Source organism: Plecotus auritus (genome assembly GCF_963455305.1).
Source record: "Plecotus auritus genome assembly, chromosome: 5".
In the NCBI taxonomy this organism is placed as follows: Eukaryota; Metazoa; Chordata; class Mammalia; order Chiroptera; family Vespertilionidae; genus Plecotus; species Plecotus auritus.
The window spans coordinates 58,513,542-58,537,487 of NC_137776.1; the positions used below are offsets into that span (position 1 = coordinate 58,513,542).

The 23,946-nt window shown below is 38.8% G+C and overlaps 1 protein-coding gene across 2 annotated transcripts in view; it reads left to right on the top strand.

Annotated features, from left to right (window-relative positions):
• Nucleotides 1-23,946, top strand: part of ITGB6 (integrin subunit beta 6) — a 132,151-nt gene that overhangs the window by 40,088 nt on the left and 68,117 nt on the right. The window contains exons 2-7 of one of the 2 annotated variants that reach the window (XM_080669081.1): nucleotides 14,560-14,611; nucleotides 14,771-14,998; nucleotides 15,106-15,181; nucleotides 15,905-15,984; nucleotides 18,998-19,202; nucleotides 19,809-20,055. In XM_080669081.1, coding sequence (XP_080525207.1) covers nucleotides 14,954-14,998; nucleotides 15,106-15,181; nucleotides 15,905-15,984; nucleotides 18,998-19,202; nucleotides 19,809-20,055 — 653 coding nt within the window. In that variant the 5' untranslated portion in view covers nucleotides 14,560-14,611; nucleotides 14,771-14,953. The remainder of the gene's footprint in view (nucleotides 1-14,559; nucleotides 14,612-14,770; nucleotides 14,999-15,105; nucleotides 15,182-15,904; nucleotides 15,985-18,997; nucleotides 19,203-19,808; nucleotides 20,056-23,946) is intronic. The other variant, XM_080669082.1, reaches the window with a different exon arrangement.

Here is a 23,946-nt window from a genome sequence, read left to right on the forward strand (position 1 = left end):
AGGGTGGGGACATATATTATTTCTAATTCTAAGAACAACCTTGAAAGGTAGCAATTATTCTTATTTTACCAATGAGTATACCAAGGGTTATATAAGTCAAATTAAGAATCCAAGACCAAAAAATCAATAAATGGCAAAGCCATGGTTCATTGAATGCTTACTGTGTACTTGAAATTGTGCTAGTTATCACTTCAAAGAAATACAATTTACTTAAAAAACAAATGCCACCTCCAGCTGGCATGGCTCAGTGGTTGAGCTTTGACCATGAACCAGGAGATTCCAGTTTGATCCCTGATCAGGGCACATGCCTGGGTTGTGGGCTCGATCCCCAGTTGGGGGCATGCAGGAGGCAGCTGATTAAGAATTCTCTCTCATCATTGATGTTTCTATCTATCTCTCCCTCCCCTTTCTCTCTGAAATAAAAAAAAATATTTTTTTTTTAAAAAAAAGGAAGCATGGGACCTGTTGCATAAAACACCTATATGAGCAGGGAATATTTACCCAAAGTAAAAAATAAAAATAAAAATAAAAATCTACAAAATAAATAAAAAAATAAAAATAAATGCCACAACTTCAATATAGATCATAATGAATCCTTAATAAGTATTGTTTTCAGGGCTATGGAAATTCATGTAGAACAGGGTGGGGTGACAGGGAGTACAGAGGGTAGGGCTATTGCATTCCCCCAGGCTTATGCTGTAAGGAGGGGAGTGCTCCACTCAAGAAAGATGTCATCTGTGGTATGAGAGAGGGACTCAGCATTGGGATCCTGGTGGCTGTTCCTTCAGCTCTTTCCCCAGAGCCACGAATCCTAGTCTCTCCTTACATGACTCTAGTCTGTTCTAGCCTCCCACCACCAGAGCCCAGGGTGAGTGTGTGTGAAGGAGGTTTTGGGCATTGGTCTTTTAAGAGGGTACCTGTGTCTCTAGCAGACTCCTGTCTCTCCCTGATAGACAGAATCCTTGCTGATTTTCACAGGCAGATATTATGTGGGGGCCTCTTCTTGGCTCTGGTGCTCTGCACTGGGGAGCCCAGGATGGGATTGTGACCCCACACTCCTCATGGGAAATGTTAGCAGCTGAGAAATCCCTCCAGAATCTTAGTGACTGCCCGTGGGAGCAGGGCCACCCTTTGCATCTCCACCCTTCCTACAATTCTCCAATCTCACTGTGATTTCTCATGGTGAGAGCTACAGGCAGTGCTAATATGATAGCAGTTTGTTGCCTACATTTATAATGGAAGGAAATATTTTATTTCAGTCTGGGATTAATACAAATGAAGATGCACTATTTCCCCCTTCCAAGATGATAGGCCCTCCTTTATCCTGTTAATAGATAGACTTCAGGTTAAGAACATATATATTACAGGATTGTTTCTAAGTTGAACATAAGCTATCAATGCTCATCAGATTGATTATACTAGACTAGTAGCCCTGTGCACAAATCCGTGCGCAAGTAGCTCGCTGCTGCATGCCTCAGCTGACCGCCTGCCCACCGCTGCTGGTAGCTCTCCTCCGCACATAGCTCGCTGCCCCACCCTCCTGTAGCTCTTCGCTGGTCATTACACAGCATAACAACCATTTCCATATTACCTCTTTATTATATAGGATAACTACTCAGGCCATGTGGAGATGACTCACTGTCACTCTGGGGAGCTGTCCATTAAGCTTGCTCACCACTGTAACTAACACCTAGCATCCTGCCTCACCACGAGTGATGTTCAGTGAATATCTGTTGATCAACTTGTATGATGAAAGAATTGGAGAGACAATGGAGTGGGTCTGGACTCAACTAACTAAAGGCTCTTCCTACTGCTCTTACATTCTGAGGCTAAATGGCTTTCTGATAAATGCAGAAGGAATTCACTGAAGCCAGCTCAGAGTCCTGTGACCGCAAAGAAGAGACCACAGGAGACAGTACAGGCAGGGGATGGAGCAGCCATGCAATGCAATGGGTGTGGCATGGGGTGGGGTTCAAAGCTGAGTCCTGAGTTGTAACTCTGTTCCTGAGATAAAGATCCAGATCAGAAAATGGGAATGCTGCATCTGATGACCACAGAGGGTAACCAAGGGGCAGAGAAACAGCTGAGACTGCTCACCTGTTCTTTTTCTGCTCCATGTCCATCAGCATGGACAATGAACAGGAAATTCATTCATCAGGACCCTGGCTCATAATTCTCTTGATGAGGAGATCATTTGTAAGCTTAGAGTCTTTTTGTATTTCTGACAAGTGTCATTAGCTGAAAGTGTTCACTGAGGATGTCCCCTCATCTCTACCACCTAAAAAGGGAATAAGAGAGAATGAATTCACAGAGCCTTGTGAAGTTCCTGGCAGGACTAAGTGTTAGAAAGTAAGACTGTAAAACAATTGTTATGTGAATAACAGTTGTATAAACTAGACACAGATAAATACCTTTATTTCAATAGAGACATTTATTCAAGTTAACCCTTTTGTAGGGGGGGTTCATGTACAAAAAAGTATTAACAAAAATGGCTCTCATTTATTAAACATGTTTACCATGCATCTGGTACCTAAGTAATTTTATCTCATATAACAATCACAATAACCCAGGGTGCATTACTAGCCCCTATAGTGGGTTGAATATGTCCCACCAAAAGATACATTCATGTGGAACAAGTGAATATGATCTTATTTGGAAAAGGGTCTTTGCAAATATAATTAAGTTAAGGATCTTGAGATTAGATCATCCTGCTGGATTATATGGGTGGGCCTTAAACCCAGTAAGTATCCTCATGACAGAGAAGACACAGACAGAAAAGAAGAAACACAGTGGAGAAGGCCATATGAAGACAGCACTGGAGTGATGTATACAAGTCAATGCCCTTGAAGTATATTCGAATGGCAAGAATGGGCAGCCAGCAGAAGATGCACTATTGACACATAGGAGACAGATATGGAAGGAATTTCCCTCAGAACCTTCAGAAGGAACCAACCCTGTCAATAACTTCATTCTGAACTTCTGGTCTCCTGAACTGTGAAAAAATAAATGTCTGTTGTTTTAAGCCTTCCAGTTCCATGCAGGATCTACTCAAAGCTCTGAGACTCAGGGAGCTGTACTAATCTAAAACTGTTCTAAAATATTAAATTAAATATTTTAATGAGGGAAATATCAGTACGTCACCTCACAGTGTGATAAAAATTTAGACCAGTGCTTAGCACATTGTAAGGGCCATTGTTCTCTATTATTTGAGGGGTATTTATAAGGACCAAAAAATTTGTATTTGCAATGTTCTATGAAATAGGCCAAATGATTTTTATCAAAAGTAAGATGATGCTCTATTTGTAAAGTAAGGTTGTGAGAAATGTTATTGTAACTGTGATTTTGTCTCACTCCAATGCTAGATAAAGCCAAATACAGTCCCTAAACATTTTTTTTATATCTTGATGTTTTTTGGTTTATAGTGTTTCAAACTGATTTCTGACATCCATTCTACTACCTGCATACAGTTCAAAAGAATAAGCTAGCTTCCTTATCTGAGAAACATGGGGGGAAATCTTGAAAATATAGCTTTAAAACATATCTTCATGTTTTTTTTCTAATTTGCTACTAGGTTTAACTTTTTTTAAAAAAACACCTGTATCATATTTTACTCTTTCCTTGGAAAGTAAAGTAAAATGAGTTAATGACTTTTTCTTTGCTATGTTGACATCCCACAAGATGGACAAATGACCTGTTTTTCATATAGTTGTTTAGATTCCCACCTCAATGAAATAATAACACTTTTATTGTTAGAGAATGACATCAAACTGATCATTGTAAGAAGTGAGGTTTTTCAAGAGAAGAGAATCAAGCAGATTGTTCTTGCCTTGCCTCCATCTGTGCTTCCAGTGGGCTTGAGAATGCAGGAAAGAAAACAAGTTTGGAACAGAATGTTGAACACTTTCTCACCTGAAGAGACGCTTTCTACCCAAAGAAGAGAATCTGCTGTCATAAGGGGCCTACTCTTCTAGCCCTTCTGGAAGCAAGAGGGGTTGATTGTTAGACGGATGGGCTGTTGTACCAGTAAGGAACCCTCAAAAGGCAGACTCCGGCTGCTATGGAGTCCTCTGCCCAGGAGAGAGTGTGTCATAGCAATGTACAGCAGCACTTGGAATCCACTTCACAAGGGAACCCCGCCTAGGTCATTCAGTACTAAAACTGTAATATCTGGGCTTTTTTCATAACCAAGGTCAAGCTGTGGAGTTTAGAGATTTATAGTGAGTCATCAATACCCCCAAGTGTTCTCTCTGAATTATCATCCAAATAGAGCTGCCCTGTGGACTTCCCTTAGAAAAGATATTTTCTCCAGGAAAGTCCATCTTGAGCGGTTTTTAAATTGGATAATGCATTTTAAATACATCAAGAAACAAATGAATTCACATTGGATTTTCTTAAGAAATCTGGTTACAATTTTTAAATTTAATTCTTGGTCTCTTTGACAGCAGACTAGGTAAAATTTCATAAAGCTTTCAGTATATCTGTTCTCTTTTGTAGCACTTTTTAACTATGTTAGGTACAAATGGATCCAGAGATGCTAATGAGTACATGAAGAAAAAAGGCTTTCCCTAAGCAAATACTTGCTTAATTGTTACACAAAGGTACACACTTCTCTTCACTAAGGGGCTTCTTATGTGTTTAACAGGTTAATGTGCATCGTGAATTTCTGATGGGGGAAATTAGAGCATAGGAACATTTCATTTTCAGTGCAAGGATTAACAGCTCTCTTCAGAACACAGTTTGGAAAATATTATTGATACATTATTATCTAAAGTCCACACTTTATTCAGTGCTCTTCCTCCAGTGACATACATTAAAATAAACCGTTCTATTGGTAGACATAATATTTAAATCCTGTCTTCCTAATTCTGATTGCCTAAAGTTTAGGCCCTAAAGCATTTCAAAATGAATTTACACTGGGCAACGAATGTCCAATAATCCATCAAGGTCTGGACTGAGCCCAGAGCTGACAACTCCATTTTCCATGCTATTGGGCATTACTCTATTGATGCCCAAGGAATCATAGTTTCATCAATGTATAAGGGAATATTTGCCACAAAAAAAATTCCCCAAATACTTGCAACTAAGCAATTTTTTCTAATAAAAATTTTCATTATATTTTGATTGAGATCTTAAAAAACTTTGAACGTTTTCCTATGAAGAAAATTATTATTCACTACTTCAGTAAATGTTGAAACTATTGTTGAACCGTTCACTGCACTGTGCACCGGTTGAAGAAACCCTGATACACTCTCCTCAGCCACTGGGCAAGGATGGGATCATCTGCAAGCACAGCTCCACCCTAAGTAGTTCGGAGACAACAGGTTGCAGGACAGGCAGGTGGTTTTCATACTCCCTCAAACAAGCCTCTCACACCTCACAGCTTCTGGGAGCCACTGTTTGCCTGATGGAAATTATGCCAACAATATGTAGATTCATTACTTCTGTTGTATAAAAATCCAACAGGCCATCTTTAATTAGATGATATCTGAATTTGCTTTTAAAGCCTTTTCTTCTTTCTCTCGTTCAGTTCTTGAGACATCAGGAGGTGAACGACATTTTTAAAAAATAAATCTTTATTGTTCAGATCATTACAATTGTTGCTCTTTTTTCCCCCCAAAGCTCCCCACCACCCGGTTCCCACCCCACCCTCTGCCCTTACCCCACCCCTGCCCCCGCCACTGTCCTCATCCATAGGTGTACGATTTTTGTCCAGTCTCTTCCCGCACTCCCCACACCCCTTTCCCTCCGAGAATTGTCAGTCCACTCCCTTTCTATGCCCCTGATTCTATTATATTCACCAGTTTATTCTGTTCATCAGATTTTTTATTCACTTGATTTTTAGATTCACTTGTTAATAGATATGTATTTGTTGTTCATAATTTTTATCTTTACCTTTTTCTTCTTCTTCCTCTTCTTAAAGAATACCTTTCAGCATTTCATATAATACTGGTTTGGTGGTGATGAACTCCTTTAGCTTTTTCTTATCTGTGAAGCTCTTTATCTGACCCTCAATTCTGAAGGATAGCTTTGCTGGGTAGAGTAATCTTGGTTGTATGTTCTTGGTTGTAGGTTCTTCCTATTCATCACTTTGAGGTGAACGACATTTTTAATGGCTTGTTAGAATAATTTATTGTTTAGCCTTTATAACGATTAGGGTATTTGCATCATGCTCAGTCCTTTCCCTGTTTGATTTTGTGTAAACTGACTGATAGGATTCAGTGAGTGGGCATCAGCAACAATCAGAAAAGTCCATAAAATGGCTGTTTGAAAGTAATAAATCCTGATATGATTAGAGCATATCAGGATGATGCTCTAATCAACTGAGCTGCCTGGCCAGGGGAAGGGTGTTATTCTTTAAAAAACTGGGGGAAATGGTGGCCAATAATTATGTCTGATGAATACCTTTGAGGAGATATGTTACTTTCAAACATATCTATTTTGAAATTATTACTTTCAAACAGCCAATTATTATTATTTTGACTCCTTTTATAGGACTCCACAGATCATTAGAGTTGACTAGATCTCACTGTCACACATATGATGAATAGATACTAGTTAATGTGTTTCTAACACGTCTGGAGAAACCTGTGAGTGATGGTGGGGTTATCAAGTAGGGGCCTCCATGACTCTGGACTCCTGAGCCCTCGATTGCTCTTTCCCTACAAGCAATCCACTGGAAACGCTGTCTATATTAGCATTCAACCACTCTTCGCTATCTTCCTTGTCCAAGCCTTTATTATCTCTGGCCTCAACTGCTGAAATAGCCTCTGATAGATCTACCAGTTTCCATTCTTGCTGCTTAGAGTGATTCTTTCAAAATATATGCTATGGCCATAAAACTTTTCTTCTCAGAACACAAGTCCAGAGTCCTGAACCTGGCCCAAAAGGCTCTCCTGACAAGCTCCCTACTGCCCTCTTGCCTCTCTAGACTGTCCTCTGTTATCTCCTGTGCTTACCCACTCCCTCCACCAGCCTCATCGGCCACCCTGCTTGTCCTCAAGCACTCTCGCTGGGGGTCTCACTTGTCCCCAAACACTCTCCAGAAAGCCATGTGACTTCCTCCCTCACTTCCTTAGGGTGCTGCCTAATGCCACTTTAACAGAAGTCTCTCTGGTCATCCCATCTCGGTCACTCACTGACTTCTTATCATTCTTTATTTTTTAGCATTTATCACTTTCTGACATCTATATTTGTTTGGGTATTTATTATCTGTCTCTGCCACAGATTTTTTTTTAATATATTTTTTAGAGAGAGTGGAAGGGGAGAGAGAAAGAGGGAGAGAGAGAGAGAGAGAGAGAGAGAGAGAGAGAGAGAGAGAGAGAGAGAGAGAGAGTTGTTGTTCCATTTATTTATGCATTCATTGGTTGCTTCTTGTATGCCCTGACCAGGAATTGAACCCTCAACCTTGAAGTATTGGGACAATGCTCTAACCAACTTAGCTACCTGGCCAGGGCAGACTTTGTTGGTTTTAATCCATTTCTGTTCCCAGAATAGTGCCTGGGATATTGCTGAATGAGTGAGGGAGTGAGTGAGTGAATGAATGAATGAATGAATGAATGAATCAGAGTCCATTTTTACTAGTAATATCATTGCCCATTGCAGTCCCAGAAGTAAGAGATGGTGCTCATCAGAAAAACAAATATGTGCTTTAAAACAAGGAATCCTAAGCCCTGGTTAGGCTGTTTGAATGATCTTTTAAAAAGAAAAGAGGAAATAATGCTTAGCATGCTGTGAATGAGCAAATCCCTTTGCAATCAGTATTTCCATTTGTTCCTATGGACCTCCTGCCGTGGCATACCATTTGCTTTTTAGATAGGGAAATAGTGATGTGTAAAAAGAGTGTAGTTCTCAGAATCAAGTCTGAGTAAACTCTCACTCACTGGTACTTTACAGAAAAAGCTCGTCTTTGGGTTTATTCCACACGTTAAAGGACAGAAGGAGCTCAGTTCTTGTAGACTTCAAAGTAATCTCCGGAACCTGGGGTCAGTGAGTTTCTCAAGCAGGACAAACATACAGGATTTGCATCAGACTTGTCCTTGTTAAACTGGCAGTGTGACTGACTACTGAGCTCCAAAGTGGGTGGAGGACCAGGACTTAATCTTGAGTCACCTCTGAGCCACAGGAAATGCCTGTGACTGCCCTCTCCTGGACTCAACCCCAGGCCTGGCTCCCAGGCAGGGCCTCATGCTTTGTTTCAAGTTTGTTTTTAAGAGATATGTACCGGACTTAAATCAGAACAAGAATAGAAAAGATTGTATGATCCAGGACCACATTTCTGTCTTATTTTTGTGGTGAATGACCCACAGGATGAACAACAAACAAACCAAGAAGGAGACAGCTAGATACAGAGCTGGAGCTGGAACAAGGGGTCTGGAGACTGAGAGACACATGCATTTAAGGGTTCCTTGGAGAATGTCACTTCTTGTTGACAGCTGCTTTATGATTCTACAAACATCTTTTATCTACTAGGAGGCAGTTTGTGTGGTAATGCAGAGTTCAGGTTGGAGGGAGGGATCTGTTTCCAGGGCTCTGCTGCTTGAGCTGCGGTGTGACCTTGGGCAGGTAAGGTAGCCTCTTGTGCCTCAGTTTTCTCATCTAGTAAATGGAGGTAAGATAGTCCCTACATCATGGGCATATCATGAGATGAAAGAGGGCAACGCTAATAAATATTTAACAGTGCTTGGCACATGAGAGGTGCTCAATAAAACTAACTACAATAAACTAGAATCCTGAGTAAAATCAGAGGAGAGATTTACCATGAAACAGATGAAACCCTCAGTTCAGTCCCCTAGCTTGCACAGGTGCCGATGGAAAGCCAGAGTACCATCAGAAAGGATTTCTAGGTAACCATTTCTAGTGAATTGCTTAAGGTCATATCAAGTAGAGAGGACCTGGAATCTCTAAGACTTCAGTAATTTGTTGTCATAGAATTTTTCATTCTCGTTTTAAATAAATATACACTTCCATATGTAATTTATTTCCAATTTGCATTCCTTTTTTAAACAAAAGGGTTTTTAATTAAAAATTTTTTAAATTACAGTTTACATTCAATATTATTTTGTATTAGCTTTAGGTGCACAGCATAGTAGTTAGCAATCATATACTTTACAAAGTGTTCCCCCTGATATTTTCAGTATCCAACTGGGAACTTACATAGTTATTACACTATTATTGACTATTTTTCCTTTGTTGTACTTTGCATTCCCATGACTATTTTGTAACTACCAATCTGTACTTCTCAACCCTTTTACCTTTTTCATCCATTCCACCAACACTCCTCCCCTCTGCCAATCTTCAGTCTGTTCTCTGTATCTTTAAATCTGTTTCTGTTTTGTTTGTTTATATTGTCCTTTAGTTTCCACATGTAAGTGAAATCATATGATATTTGTCTTTCTCTGACTGACTTATTTCACTTAGCATAATGCCCTCTAGGTCTATCCATGTTGTCATAAATGGTAAGATTTTGTTCTTTATTTATGGCTGTTTATTATTCATATTTTTTATTTTATTTTATTATTTTTCTTAAAGAAGAACCTTTAACATTTCTTGTAATACTGGTTTTTTGGTGATCAACTCCTTTAGCTTTTTCTTGTCGAGGAAGCTCTTTATATGTCCTTCAGTTCTAAATGATAGCTTTGATGGATAGAGTAATCTTGGTTGTAGGTCCTTGCTTTTCATCACTTTGAATATTTCTTGCCAATAATTTCTGGCCTGCAAAGTTTCTGTTGAGAAATCAGCTGACAGTCTTATGGGAGCTCCCTTGTAGGTAACTAACTGTTTTTCTCTTACTGCTTTTAAGATTCTCTCTTTGTCTTTTGCTCTTGGCATTTTAATTATGATGTGTCTTGGTGTGGGCCTCTTTGGGTTCATCTTGTAGGGACTCCCTGTGCTTCCTGGACTTGTATGTTTATTTTCTGCATTTCTTTTCTTAAAGATGGCCTCCTAAACCATATAATATTCAGGCTTCACAAAATCTGGATATATCTCTGAATGGTATAATTAAATCTTTACCATAATCCTGAAAATTATATATTATCACTGTTTCACAGTCTGAAAACTAAAGTTCTGAGAGATAAATACTATTCCCAAAGACATACAGTAGGACCTGGAAGGGCTACAATTTGAACTCAGGTCTTTCCACATACAAAACTGGGTGAATATACTTAATGCCAATGAACTATAACTGAAAAATGGTTATAATAATATATGTTATGTTGTATATATTTTACCACAGTAAAGAAAAAAAAAGAGTAAACTCCAGAATGTTAGTCTTAGGCCACAAAAATTTCTCTAGTATTTAGCACATTTTGAGCATCATACACCAAGGTGATAGAAAAATATTGCACACCCTTCTTTAAAAGAATTCTTCTGAAGGTCTTGAAATATGAAATAAGGTATCACTTCCAGATTCTGTGCTTCCCAAGTTACACCCACAAGCCATAGCATCTGCAAACAATCCACTGTGTGGCACTTCACATATAAAGTTACATCAGGGCCAGATGCATCCATTTCCACTATCTTTTAGCTACTGTGTCAGAGAGGTTTTCATGGAAAGACAATAGGAGGTAGACTTGTCACCAGTACTTGAAATAAAGCAGGTTAACACAGCAATGCCATCCCAAGACCTAACAGTCATTACTAAGGTCACCAGGGTTTGAACTGGCTCCCAGCCAGGTTGACTCAGTAATTACTCTCCAAGGGTTGTTTTGAGATGCCCTGGAGTTGGTTCAGCTGAACCTAAAATTGTCATTCTCTGATGTGGATGAGTGACTGAGTCCTAGAAAGACCAAGTCAAAACACAGTGAATCAGATGGGCTCACATGGCTTGCTGAAGTCAGGATTCCACTGAAGACAGCCCATTTCTAAATCTCAGAAGCCAAGGCCAGTTGAAGGGCAGAGTGCGGGAGGTGCTGCTTCCCTAGCTGTGAAGTGCTCTGTGAGTCCGCCTTACCCAGTTCAGACCCTTTGAAAAGGGTCAGACCCTCAATTAGATGGTAGCATGCTGCCTTATAGGCCTGAGCAGCCTATCTGAAAATATAGGTGGTGTGACTTGTGATCTCTTGATTTTAAGGAACATAGAGACCCCTTCAACCACCCACAAATGATGATAATTTGTTGTAAGAACACCTTGCTCTAAAAGAGACAGGATGCTGGGGAAACCCAGGAAGAGCCAGGCCTTGGGGAGATCCTATCTGGAAGGGCATTTATGGTCCATAGCAGCTCTTGGCCTGCGCCACATTCTGTCCCCTCAACAGAGTGAGGGTGTGGGTCTGACTCGAGCATTCCTCAGTTCATGGGGCTCAGGGGCCCTTCCTTCTCCACTGCTTTGACACTCTCTACCCACCACCTCATCAGCTCATCATAGGTTTCCTCTGCCTGGGGTTTTGTCTCCTTGTAGCTGCAAATTCCTCCAAACACTGTCTCACTCCTGAAGCATTATGTTCCCTCTAAACTCATGTCCTCTCTCAGCCAGCTTCAGCCCTCATGACCAAACCCCTGATTTTGGTCTGTATTTTCCAGCTCAAGTTCCATCTATATTCAGAAACAGAGGTGACTAATCTGGTTGGCTTGGCTAAGGGAACACAGTTTTTCTTCCGGTGCAGGGGTGCTGGCTGCTCCTGGAACAATAGGGGCAGGGACAGGTACTTTCCAGGAGAGGGCACCAGGCATCACATCTTCAGGAAGCAAGAATGTTTACCCTGTGCCTTTTAGCTGGTACAAATTATCCAGCGTGGTGCCAAGGGGAAAACACAGTGGGTGGATGTTTAATTGTAGCATTGCTGTACTCTGTATTTTCTCTTAAATTCAGCTGCTTTTCTCCACCCTGCGTTTTAAGCTTTCATCACCACCCAAATGGGAAGCACCTTTTCCCTCTCCTAATTGCATTAAGTACCTTCGAAAACCAGTTATTCATTTAATTATTTATAAACTTAATATTAATGGAGTACGTGTTTTATAACAGGCAAAGTCATAGATAATGAAGACTTAAAATTCAACCATGTACTTGATAAATAGTAATTGAATACTTACAAAGTACCAAGCATTATGCTGCTTGCTGGGAATATAAAGATAACTAAGACAGTCCCTGCCTGATATCTAGTAAAAATTCAATAAATGCTTGTTGAATAAATAAATGCCTTAAAAGACCTCACAGCCTTGTGGGGGAGAGAGGCCAGGGTGCAGACACGTACAAGGAAAGTGAACAGGGCTAGCTTGGGGAAAGCCTCCTGGGAGAACATGACGTTCTGTGTGGGGGAAGTCCCAGTAACGTCTACACTGAGACCTTGATGGTGAGTTGAGTTAGTCAAGTGAGAGGAATAAGAAGGCAAGAGCCTCCTGGCAGCACAAATGATGGGTGCAAAGGCTTGGGTGTGGGAGAGGGGCTGCAACTGGGCTGGAGAGCAAATAAAGCAGTACCCTATTATTTAGGGCCTGGATGGAATTCTGTGCATGGAATAGTACAAGGTCCCCAGTTTAGCAACAGGGTCACATGGAGTGTCTGGAGTTCCCTGGGGACCTTGTTGTTGCTGCCTGCACCCAGTTGGAGATGGTCTGACAGTGGGATATATCACATCCTATATAGTAGAGATGTAATATGCAAATGGTCGTTACACCATGAAGCGTTATGACCTACCGCGTAACAACCAGATCATGGATCAGCAGGAGGGTGGGGAAGCGAGCTACAAGTGGGCGGTGGAGAGCTACAGGAGGGGCCAGGGCAGCAAGCTATGGGGGGGGGGGGGGGCTGGGGGGGCTGAGGGAGCTACGGGAGGGCAGGGCAGTGGGCAGAGAGCTACTGGAGGCAGCAGTGAGCTACTGGCGAGCTACTGGCGCATGGATTCCTGCACAGAGCTACTAGTTTAAAATAAAATTCAAGGTCAAGATTACATACAATCTGACCTCTGCCTCTCAATCTAACCTCTTATGATTACTCTCTGTCTCTCATCTTGCCCTCCACTGTCCTTGTAAATGCTCAGCACGAGGCTGTCTCAGGGCCTTTGCACTTTGTTGCCCAAGTCATTTAAGGATCCGTTAGATAGCAATTGAGCAGAGAAATCCTCCCTGACTATTCTAAATGAAATAACTCACCCTTCCTATCCCTCTTTCCGTTTACCCAGCTTTATAATTTTCATCGCCCTAATCACTGCCTGATTTTAAGAATCTCTCTCTACTACTGCTCCCCAGCCTGGAATATACTAGTATGTTTTATGTCTCAAAACAGAGCTTGGCTTTGTTTACTTGGCTTCTTCTAGAACAATCCTTGGCACAAAGTAGATGTTCAAAAAATATTTGTTGAATGAATCAATGAATGAAACCTAATACTAGATACAAAAATGGAGGCAATATCAGGGACACAGATAACTTGTGTAGCAATCTTTCTTCTTCAAGCTAAATCAACTTAATTCACAGAACTGTATTTTTCTCCCAAAAGGCATACTTCCAACTCTTTCATAATCCTGTTTTCTCTCTACAGGATTCTTGCTATGTTCTTCCAGGTTCTTGTGTATGATAGAGTTCAAAATGAACAAAGCCTTCTGAGAAGAACCTGTAATTAGTTTTCCTCTTTTCATAGGTTTCATATGCTTGCTTAGAAATACACTTTAAAAAAATTAAATTTATTGGGATGACACTGGTTAATAGGATCATGTAGGTTTCAGGTGTGGATTTCTATGTTATAAGATCTGTATATTGCACTGTGGGCTCACCACCCAAAGTCAAATCATCTTTCTTCACCACATGTTAGGTACCTTTCACCGCCCCCACCCCCCATCTGCCCCACCCTCTTCCCAAAACATAAGCCACAAAGAAGCCTAAATTCAGTTTGGAGAGAAACAAAGTGAATATTTTATTATTACCTGTTTGTAGTCTCTACACACCCAAAACATCATATATATATATATATATATATATATATATATATATATATATATATATTTGTTGATTTCAGAGAAGAAGGAAGAAGGAGAGAGAGATAGAAACATCAATGATGAGAGAGTGTCATTGGTCGGCTGCCTTCTGCACGCCCCACACTGGGGACTGAACCCACAGCCTGGGCATATGCTCCACCTGGACTCCAGGATCAAAGGCGACCTCCTGGATCAAAGGACAACACTCAACCACTGAGCCACGCCGGCTAGGCGCAAAACATCCTCTTGAATACATTAGGAAAATATATGTAATCACCCTCATGAATTTAGCCATGGCTTGTATAGGTTTTAAATTTGTCACTATTTTGTTCAACAAATAAATACCTCCTATGCTCCACTTGGTGAGCTAGAAGCTGGGACAGTACACAACAAAGAGCACTCACTTGGTTTCTATCAGGAATGACTCAGAATCCTGGGCATCAATGTTTCAGTTTCCACTATTGTTGCTTTGAGACTAATTCTGGTCTAATTTGATTTTATTATATTTATTTACAATATTGCTTTTAAAATAAGATTTCTATACTTATAGAAAAAAGTACCTTTCATCCAATGTGAAAAACAAGGGAGCACTATGTTTTGCTTTCCTTAGCCTGCCTTCTAAATTGACTGTGAAATGATTTATATTTTTCAGAGTTTATTTCAATTCTCTGCAAAGGATTTAAAATGGAATACAAAAATCTCAGGTATTTTTCTTTAGCTCAATTTTTTAAACCCTCCTTACCTATAACTTATAGATTTGTGTTTTTCTTTTAAATTATTTTAGAAACAACTTTAAAACATTTCAATTGCTCTTTTGACATTTCACTGATCAATATTTCACTGAAGGTATTGACTTTCTCTAGGATGCAGAGAGACTAATAGAAATTACACAAAAATTTCTACTGAATGAATTTCTCCACCTTCTTGGTGATTGTACACCTGCTTTCCTTATAAGGAGAACAAGGAAGTAAATCATGTTGAAGTTGCTTTTAAGCACAGCTTTTCTTCTTTACCTGTCCAGGTAGCCTCTGTTTTCATTTGTCTTAATGAAAACTTTTTTATTTACATCTCAAGTTTCTTTTCAAAGCAGTGTAAGTAGTATTCAAAATTTTACACTTGGAGGAAAAAAGACTTTAACGATGTTCAGCTTTGGTCTTGTAATGTTGAAGGTAATTCATTTTTTAATCTGTTTGCACAGCGAGAACTGAAACGAATGGGGATTGAACTGCTTTGCCTGTTCTTTCTATTTCTAGGAAGGAACGATCACGTACAAGGTAAGACCTGAGCTCTCCGATATATTGCTTTCGTGGTATGCTTGACAAACCTGTCATTTGGTTCAGAAACTCGATCTGAAGTCATTTTTTATTTAACCGGTTTGATTGCTTTCTTGCCATTGAGCGAACACTTGAACAAATTACAGGCAGACGCAGGACTGTTCCACAGCATATGCTCAAGGCTTAAAGTAAATAAATACAAAGGTTGCATGGGAACTTTAATGAGGAGAATTAAACAGCATTACTGCACAGTGGGACTTCTTAATACATTTGTGACAACCATTTTGTTAACTTTACCAGCTATTCTTTTTTATACAACAAGAGTAATGACCTTGAGAGAGAACAGGGATTTATTTAAAAACTAAAACTATAGTGCATTTAAGATAGAAGCATTTTAAATGGGTGCAAATACATTTTTTAAATTAAAGTGGATGATAATGAATGAGGGCAGTAAATGATGATTTTATATTTGTGAACACTGGAATATTTCATATTTTAAGAATAAAGAGAATCATCATTTGGGGATAATAAGACATACATATTTTCAATGTGGTTGATGTCAAATATAAACTTTGTAAATTTGTAACATTTTGAGGACTGATCTTTGAAGACAAAAATAAACTTTGCTATTGCTTCCTTCAAGTACTTTAAGAGCCATAAGTCTGGGAAGTGGAGTGACTGAGAGAGTGCTGAATCCCTGTGTCTTGCTGGGTTTAAACACAGGTGGCTGTGCCATGGGAGGTGCAGAGACCTGCGGAGACTGTTTGCTCATTGGACCTCAGTGTGCCTGGTGCTCTCAGGAGGTAAAGCAAATGATCTCAACCTGTTGTAAAAGCCTCAGTTACACTTACGTTAATGCCACCAGTGATTGTTCTGATAGTGTCCTGCTCTCTGTAGGGTTAGAGGAGTGAGAGAAACCTAGGAGGGAAAATGTAAGCATTAGTAGATGGATCAAAGTAGTCATTGCTGTGATTACTTTCAAAAGCAATTTGCAGAGGGAGTAAATGTCAAATTATTCTGAAAAATATTTAACTTGGGGTCTGTTATTTCACCTGATTCCTCCCCTTATATTAAAGCCATTTCTAACTGTTCACCAGTCAAATGCCATCAGAGGTCATGGACATGGTATTTTCTAATGTTAAAAATATATTGACTTCAGTACCATCGTTGTAGTCCACCTGTGAACCTGGACCCATTCTGAATCATTGAGAGATTCTAAGAGAAGTGTTCTAGATTTGGGTTAAAATTTACTATTCAGACATTACCCAGTTCTTTTAAACATTACATTTTCATCAGCTTGGTGACTGTACCACATTGACCAAGCCCAAAATAGCATTCCTTATCTGATCAAATGGAAAAGTATGTGGAATTAGTACAAGGACTAGGGAATGTATTATAAGCCAGCCTGAGCCACTGCCTCCTGTGACACTAGAGAGCAACCTGTAATGATTCTTGATAAGAACAACAACAAAAAAAGCTGCTTAGCCTTTTCTGGATTTAGAACCCTTTGCTACTGAATCTCATAAAGAGAATCAAAACACAAATCAAAACATACTAATGCCAAATTCAGCAAGGACTGGTAGCATGCTCAAGGGGAACCAACCTGGACACCTAACTCAGACCAGGCTAGAACTGCTCAACACGCCTCCCAGGCTGAATGTATACCCGTGGAGGAGGGGTGCAAGGACCCCAGAGTGAAAACCCAGCTCACGCCCCCTACCTCTTGACTGATGAGGCACAAACAAAAGCGCAGTGGGAGGGAATTATGCTTTTTCTTTTCTTCTTTGTATTGTGTCCATTGGGGTGGCATTTGTTAGTAGAATTATATATAGGTTTTAGGGGTACAATTCAATAATACATCATGTGTCTATTGTATTGTGTGTTCATCACCCCAAATCAAGTTTTCTTCCATCACCATATCCCCTTTTGACCTTCTCCTACCTCCTCCCATCCCCCTTTCCCTCTGGTAATCACCATACTGTTGTCTGTATCTATGAGATGTGTGTGTGTGTGTGTGTGTGTGTGTGTGTGTGTGTGTGTGTTTTGCTTAATCCCTTTACCTTTTTCACCCAACCTCCGGAATTAGGCCTTTCTGAGCTCATGTATGAAGAGTAGGTTTGAGACTATACAAAGGGAAAACCCACATTTTTTTACATTGACTCCCTGAAAAAGACAATGTTAGTTTCCTACCAGAGACGTAAAACAACAAGTCAGCCTAACAAAATGTTCACTCTGGAATTTTTATTTCAATGCATCTTTTAGCACTCATTTAAGAGAGCTTCCTAAGTTACCACTGATACCTTTACCTGGGGATGATACTTGGTAGTTAGTTATTGTCAAATTTTAAGGCCAGATTATTCTAAAAGATTACTCTAATGGTAGCAGTTATATCAGTTGAGGCAGTTGGAACAAAAGGTAAATTAGGCTTCTCCTTAGAGCAGAGAGAAGAATAGCTTCTATGATTAACACCCGCTCTAGTCTTTTGGCAAAGATGGTAAATATAGGTGGTAGCAGTGACATGTTGAGAAGGGTTCCGAGGCCTTGTCCAGCCACTGTTTACCTTGGATATGTCACAGAAAGTTAGTTTGCTACACTTAGCCTGGTGCCTCAAATATGCACAGGCTTGACTGATATAGAACGAATTATAGTCTCAAAAATCAAATTCAGAAGGAAAGTTTCCTAGCTGGTGAAAACAACAAGAGTGGCTTAGAATTCTAAGGAATGAGAACAACAATATGAGCAGTGGTTTGCCTCTTTCCAAGCATGAGAGTCAATGGGCCTCAAGTTTGACTGCTTAGAGCCTCACAGGTTCTTTCCAGGTAAGACAAGTATTTATCCTTCCACTCCTTCTGCCTTTTTCCTGGGAATCCCAGGCCACGTGTCTTCCTGGAAACACTCATCTCACTGCCTCCTGCTACTCGGCTGAATCAGAGCTACTGGGAAACTCCCGAGTCTTATAGAGAAAAGCACTATATTCTCTTTCATTTCATTTCCCCACTTCCAAATCTTGGGAAAAGTTCTAAAAGATCTTAAACTGAATACTTTAAGACACTGAGTTTAAAGTCCCCAAGAGGCCCTGACCAGTTTTGCTCAGTGGTTAGAGCATCGGCCTGTGGACCTAAAGGTCCCAGGTTCAATTCTGGTTGAGGGCATGTACCTTGGTTGAGGGCACATCCCCAGAAGGGGGTGTACAGGAGGCAGCTGATAGATGTTTCTAACTCTCTATCCCTCTCCCTTCCTCTCTGTAAAAAGTCAATAAAAAATATTTTAAAAAATAAATAAATAAAGTCCCCAAGAGGTTAACTTTAATGAAGTGATACTGTAACGTAAGGGTGATGCATCCATGTATTAAACCAGGACAGAGAGCTAGATAAAGCGATGTATGGATCCACAGAAAAAGGTCACTGGATTTGGTATTAGACACACTGAGAACATGGACAATCCTAGGATTCCACAAACCAACAGGTCATCTGTGAATTTATCACAGATGATATCTACTGTGTTATCTGACTCATCTGTCTCATGATTCTGGACATAGCACAGGAAATTTGAAAAATAAGCATTTTATAAAACAAAAAAAAATTGTTGGGTAAATTCACTTGAATATAATAAAAAGAAGAAGGCAACTTTACTCTGAATTTTAGTGGCAGAATTCTCTGGTTATTCTGCTATAACTTAATTTCAGAATACTATCAATAGCAGGGATATGATATTCTGAGTATGGCAAGATGTCTAACTAGTAAAGCAAGCAAAATAAAATTGTATTTTACAAAAATACAGATTTGTCTTTTTGTTTTTATTGTTTTTCCCTTTTAGAATTTTACCCAGCTACCTGGAGTTGGTGAAAGATGTGATACCCGAGCAAATCTTCTAGCTAAAGGATGTCAAGTAAACTTCATCGAAAAACCTGTCTCCCAAGTAGAAATACTTACAAATAAGCCTCTCAGTGTAGGCAGACAGAAAAATAGTTCTGACATTGTTCAGATTGCACCTCAAAGCTTGATTCTTAAATTGAGACCAGGTACGTTATGATTGACATGAGCATTGGATCATGTAAATAAATCTAAGATCACATGGTAATATCACTGTTCTGCTCATATTCCTTATACCACATATTATAATACCATTGTTTATTATTTCCTTTTCCCATTCTTAAGAAAATAGAGAACTGCTTTTCTTTATTCATATTGGTCACTTGTATTCCAAATGTGTCACTAAAAAAAGCCTTATCTAATAGTAACCATTTGAATTGCTCAAATGTTGTTAAGGTTTCCCTCACATTTCTTCAAGAGTTGTAATGTAGCTTTAAACTCCTTTTCATTTTGCTCTCCTTTTCTAAAACCACATACAAAAAAATCAGCTTATCTCCCATCTAAATGGATGCTAGTCCTCCCAAGGAGATATAAAATATCCTAACTCTTACCTCCTTCAGTAGCTCTAAACACGCTGCTGAAAGACTACCATGGGCTCATTCATTTATAAACTTTGCCACCTAGCTTATGAAATCTTTAGTATCTTCAGTAACTTCTTATTGAAATGAAATAGCCAGCTAGCCCAGTGATTGGCTAGTCACAAACATGTCTCAATGCATATTTATGGGCTCACTTTTCTTGCGGGGTATTTGCAGGTGATGAACAGACTCTGCAAGTGCAAGTCCGCCAGACCGAGGATTACCCAGTGGACTTGTATTACCTCATGGACCTCTCAGCCTCCATGGATGATGACCTCAACACAATCAAAGAGCTGGGTTCCTTGCTTTCCAAGGAGATGTCTAAATTAACTAGCAACTTTAGACTGGGCTTTGGCTCCTTTGTGGAAAAACCCGTCTCCCCTTTTATGAAAACAACACCAGAAGAAATCGCCAACCCTTGCAGGTAAGTAAATGATTCTCTGGAATCTTTGAACACTGATTTTCTATAGAGATAGCCCTGCTCTGAGCTGCACTTGGCAGGAGCTTGCTAACTCCCTGGCATTTTCCTCCTGTCTGGTTAGATCTCAGCAGCTCTCTCAGTTGCCTGGGCTGTTCAGAACCAAGAGAAAGTCATCTTAATACATGGTTCTAGCCTTGTGTCCTTGCAGCATCTGTCTCTCTGTGTAGGTCCAGATATGGCAAATTTGGCTCTGTGTTCTGCAGACAAGGGGACCAAGTCTTTCGCTATGGGTTCCACTCACCTGTGCCCATCCCCAGCCCATTTGAGACCCCATCTATTATAAATGATCACCACTTTTTGTGGCCATTTGACAGTAACCCACATGTTCTCAGAGTCTCCACTATAATGACTTCTACCAAAACAGCATGTTTTGCAGCTTCCTCTGACATACTTTGGGAAATGTGGATTTCTCTTACTGCTTGGAGAAGGCCTTTGTAGCCTTCACTGCTACCTAATTCAGTAAAAATTGGGTGGTGACTCCATTATAATATGCTGTAACCAGCTATTAAAATAATGTATTATGCAGGTGGTGATGGTTGAAGGCGAACTGCTTTGTGATGGTTTACCTATAGAGTCAATGACATGTTCCAAATAAAAGTATTTCATATCCTCCTAATGAAAAAGAACTATCATTTGGTTAGTGCCAGGCCATATGCTGAAGGTTTTACATAAATGACACCCTTCAGCCTTCATAATAACAGCAAGTCAAAGCAGATTCTCTTATTCCTATTAGGAGGAAGTAACAGAGGCTCCAAGAGTTTAGGAATTTCCCCAAGGCCATATGACTAATCAGGGATTTGTACTAAGATCTGGGTTGCTCCAAAACCAAGCCCTTTACTACCATAAATCTGGCATATATGAAATAACTTTCCAAGCCTCCATTGACTTTTAATACTTGTATGCACTCAGGCATCCATCTCTGTAAAAGACAAGTTTAATAATATCACTTTAAGACATTTCAGTGTGATTTCCAACTAGAATGAGACACAACCCAAAATAATTTGACCATGAAAGGAACTCATTACTGATTGTAACTCTTGGGAGTTGTGTTTGCATTCAAGTATCAGAGATGGTGTCTGTCCCCACTTCCTTTTTTACATATAATAGACATATACTACAATGCACACATCAAAAATGTTCAGTTTGATGAGTTTTGACAATTGAATATACCAATATAATCACTATCTGAAACATAATATAGAACATTTTCATCAACTCAGAAATTTCCCTGAGGCCTCATTACAATCCGTTCTAGGTTACCAGAGGCAACTACTTTTTGGTTCCTGTAATTTAGATAGGTTTTTCCTATTTTTGGATTTTATATAAATAAAGTAATCTAGTATATGCCTTCTGTGTTTGCCTTCTTTTGCTCAAAATAATGTTTTTGAGATTCATCCATGATTTTGTGTTTCTCAGTAGTTTGGTCCTTTTTGTTTTAAGTAATAGTCCATTATATGGATTTATTATACTTTGCTTATTCATTCTTCCATTAATGGACATTATTTTGGATTGTTACCCATTATTTTGGCTAGCATGAAAGATGCTGTTATGATCACTTGCATATAATTCTTTGTGTAGATAGATGGACTTTTTATTTTTCTTGGATAAATAACCAGAATTGGAATTGCTAAATGGTATAAGTATAGTTTTAATTTTTTAAGAAACTATCAAATTATTTTCCAAAGTGGACGTGTTGTTTTGCATTTCATCAGCAATGTTATTCAAAATCCTTGCTAATACTTGGTGCAGTCAGTCTCCTTAATTTTAGCCATTCAAATAAGTGTGTATCTCATTGTAGCTTAAATTGCATTTCCTTAATGGCAAATAATGTTGAGCATCTTTTCATGTCTATATTTGCCATTCTTATATCTTATTTTGTGAGGTATTATTTCAAATATTTTGCCCACTTTTAAAAATTAGATTGTCTTCTTAACATTCTACTATATATGTTCTTTATACATTCTGTATAAAAGTTCTTTATCAAAGTTCTTTATCTGTTTTGAAAATACTTTCACTCAGTCTATGGACTGTATTTTTATTTTTCTAGCAATGCCTGTGGTCACGTAAAAGTTTTTAGTTTAGATAAAGTACAATTTATCAATCTTTTATGAAATGATTAGTTCTTTGTTTTCATACAATAAATACCTTTATTTTTAAATGATTACTGAAGTTCAAAAGATCATGAAAGCATGAAAATCATGAAGTTTGTGCAAAGAGAGCTGGTTTTACTTTAACTTCCTTGGATGCTTAAGTTAATCCTCTCTGGAATGATATGAGAGAATCTAATGACACCAGTTATTTTCTTGAGATGTACAATTAGTTACCTGCCTGGTTAGTTCCTTTTTTGTCCTAAGAAATTTTTGTGAACCCCAATGTCATAAAGATGCTTGCTATGTTTTCTTCTAGGAGCTTTCCCTTTGAAGCTCTTGCAGTTATGACTATAACCTCAAAATATGTGTTTTTATTTGAATGAAGAAAAAGGCCTATGTTTCCATGCAAATACCTAGAACTATTTGTTAAGCAAGATTTTCCTTTCCCCATTGAATGATCTTGATGCCTTTGAAAAAGAGCAATAGACTGAATATGTGTGAGTCTAATTCTAGGAACTCTATTCTGTTCCATTGATCCTTTGAATATAGTCATGTAACCCTAATGCCTTATAAATCTTTATTACTGTAGCTTTATAAAAAGTCTGGAAATCTGGAGTGCAAGTCCAACTTGGTTGTTCTTTTGTTTGGGCTATTCTACATCTTTTGCATTTCCATAGTAATTTTAGAATCAGCTTGTCAATTCCTTAAAAAAATATGCTGAGATTTTGATTAGAATTGCATTGAAACCACAGGTCAATTTGGGCAAAATGAACATCTTAAGAATATTGAATATTCCAATCATTGCACATGACATGTATTTCCATAAATTTAGATCTTGTCTCATTTCTCTCAGTAATGTTTTGTCATTTTTGGGATAAAATCCTATGCGTCCTTTGTTTAATTTATTGCTATGGACTTTTGAATGTTGCTGTTAAAGTTATTTTTTAAATTTTATTTTCTAATTGTTTGTTGATAACATATACAAATGCAATTGATTTTGCATACTCACTTTGTATCCTGCAACCTTGATACATTTTCTTATTAGTTCTAGTCTGATTTTTTGAAGATTCCTTAGGATTTTCTATGTACATAATCAGGTCATCTGTGAATAACAACTTCTTTCTCTCCAATATTTGTTCCTCTTCTCTCTTTTGCTTGCCTTTCATGCTGGCTAGGATCTCTCATACAATTTTAAATAGAAATGGTTAGAAGTTGCCCTTCATTTAGCTTGTGATCTTAAGAGGAAAGTTTCAACATTTCACCTTTAAGTATGTTGTTAGGTAGTGGTTGTTTTTGTTGTTATTGTTTTTAATTTCCTTTATCAGATCAGGGAAGTTTCCTTCTATTCCTTGTTTGGTAATATTTTTTTAAATTACAAATGAATATTGATTTTATTTCCTCAATTTAAAGAGTTTTGCCAGAAAATTTAAGAACTTACACTTGTGTATCCTTGGCCAGGACTTAGTTACATAGCCACAGCTATCTGCAAAGGAAGCACGTTGCTACCCCAAATAAAATCAGAATTTTGTTAGTAGAGAAGAAAAAAAAGAATGGATACTGAGTGACATCTATCAAGTCCTGCAACACTGAACAGATTTCTATAGAGATATAATGATTTGTATCCTCAAAAATGCTGTATAATAAATAATAAGTTATGATTATCATTATCAATTGTTTGATTCACTTGTAAAGGGAAATAAGCTTGGTGCTATCAGCCTCCTAACTCTTTATTATAAAAGCATTT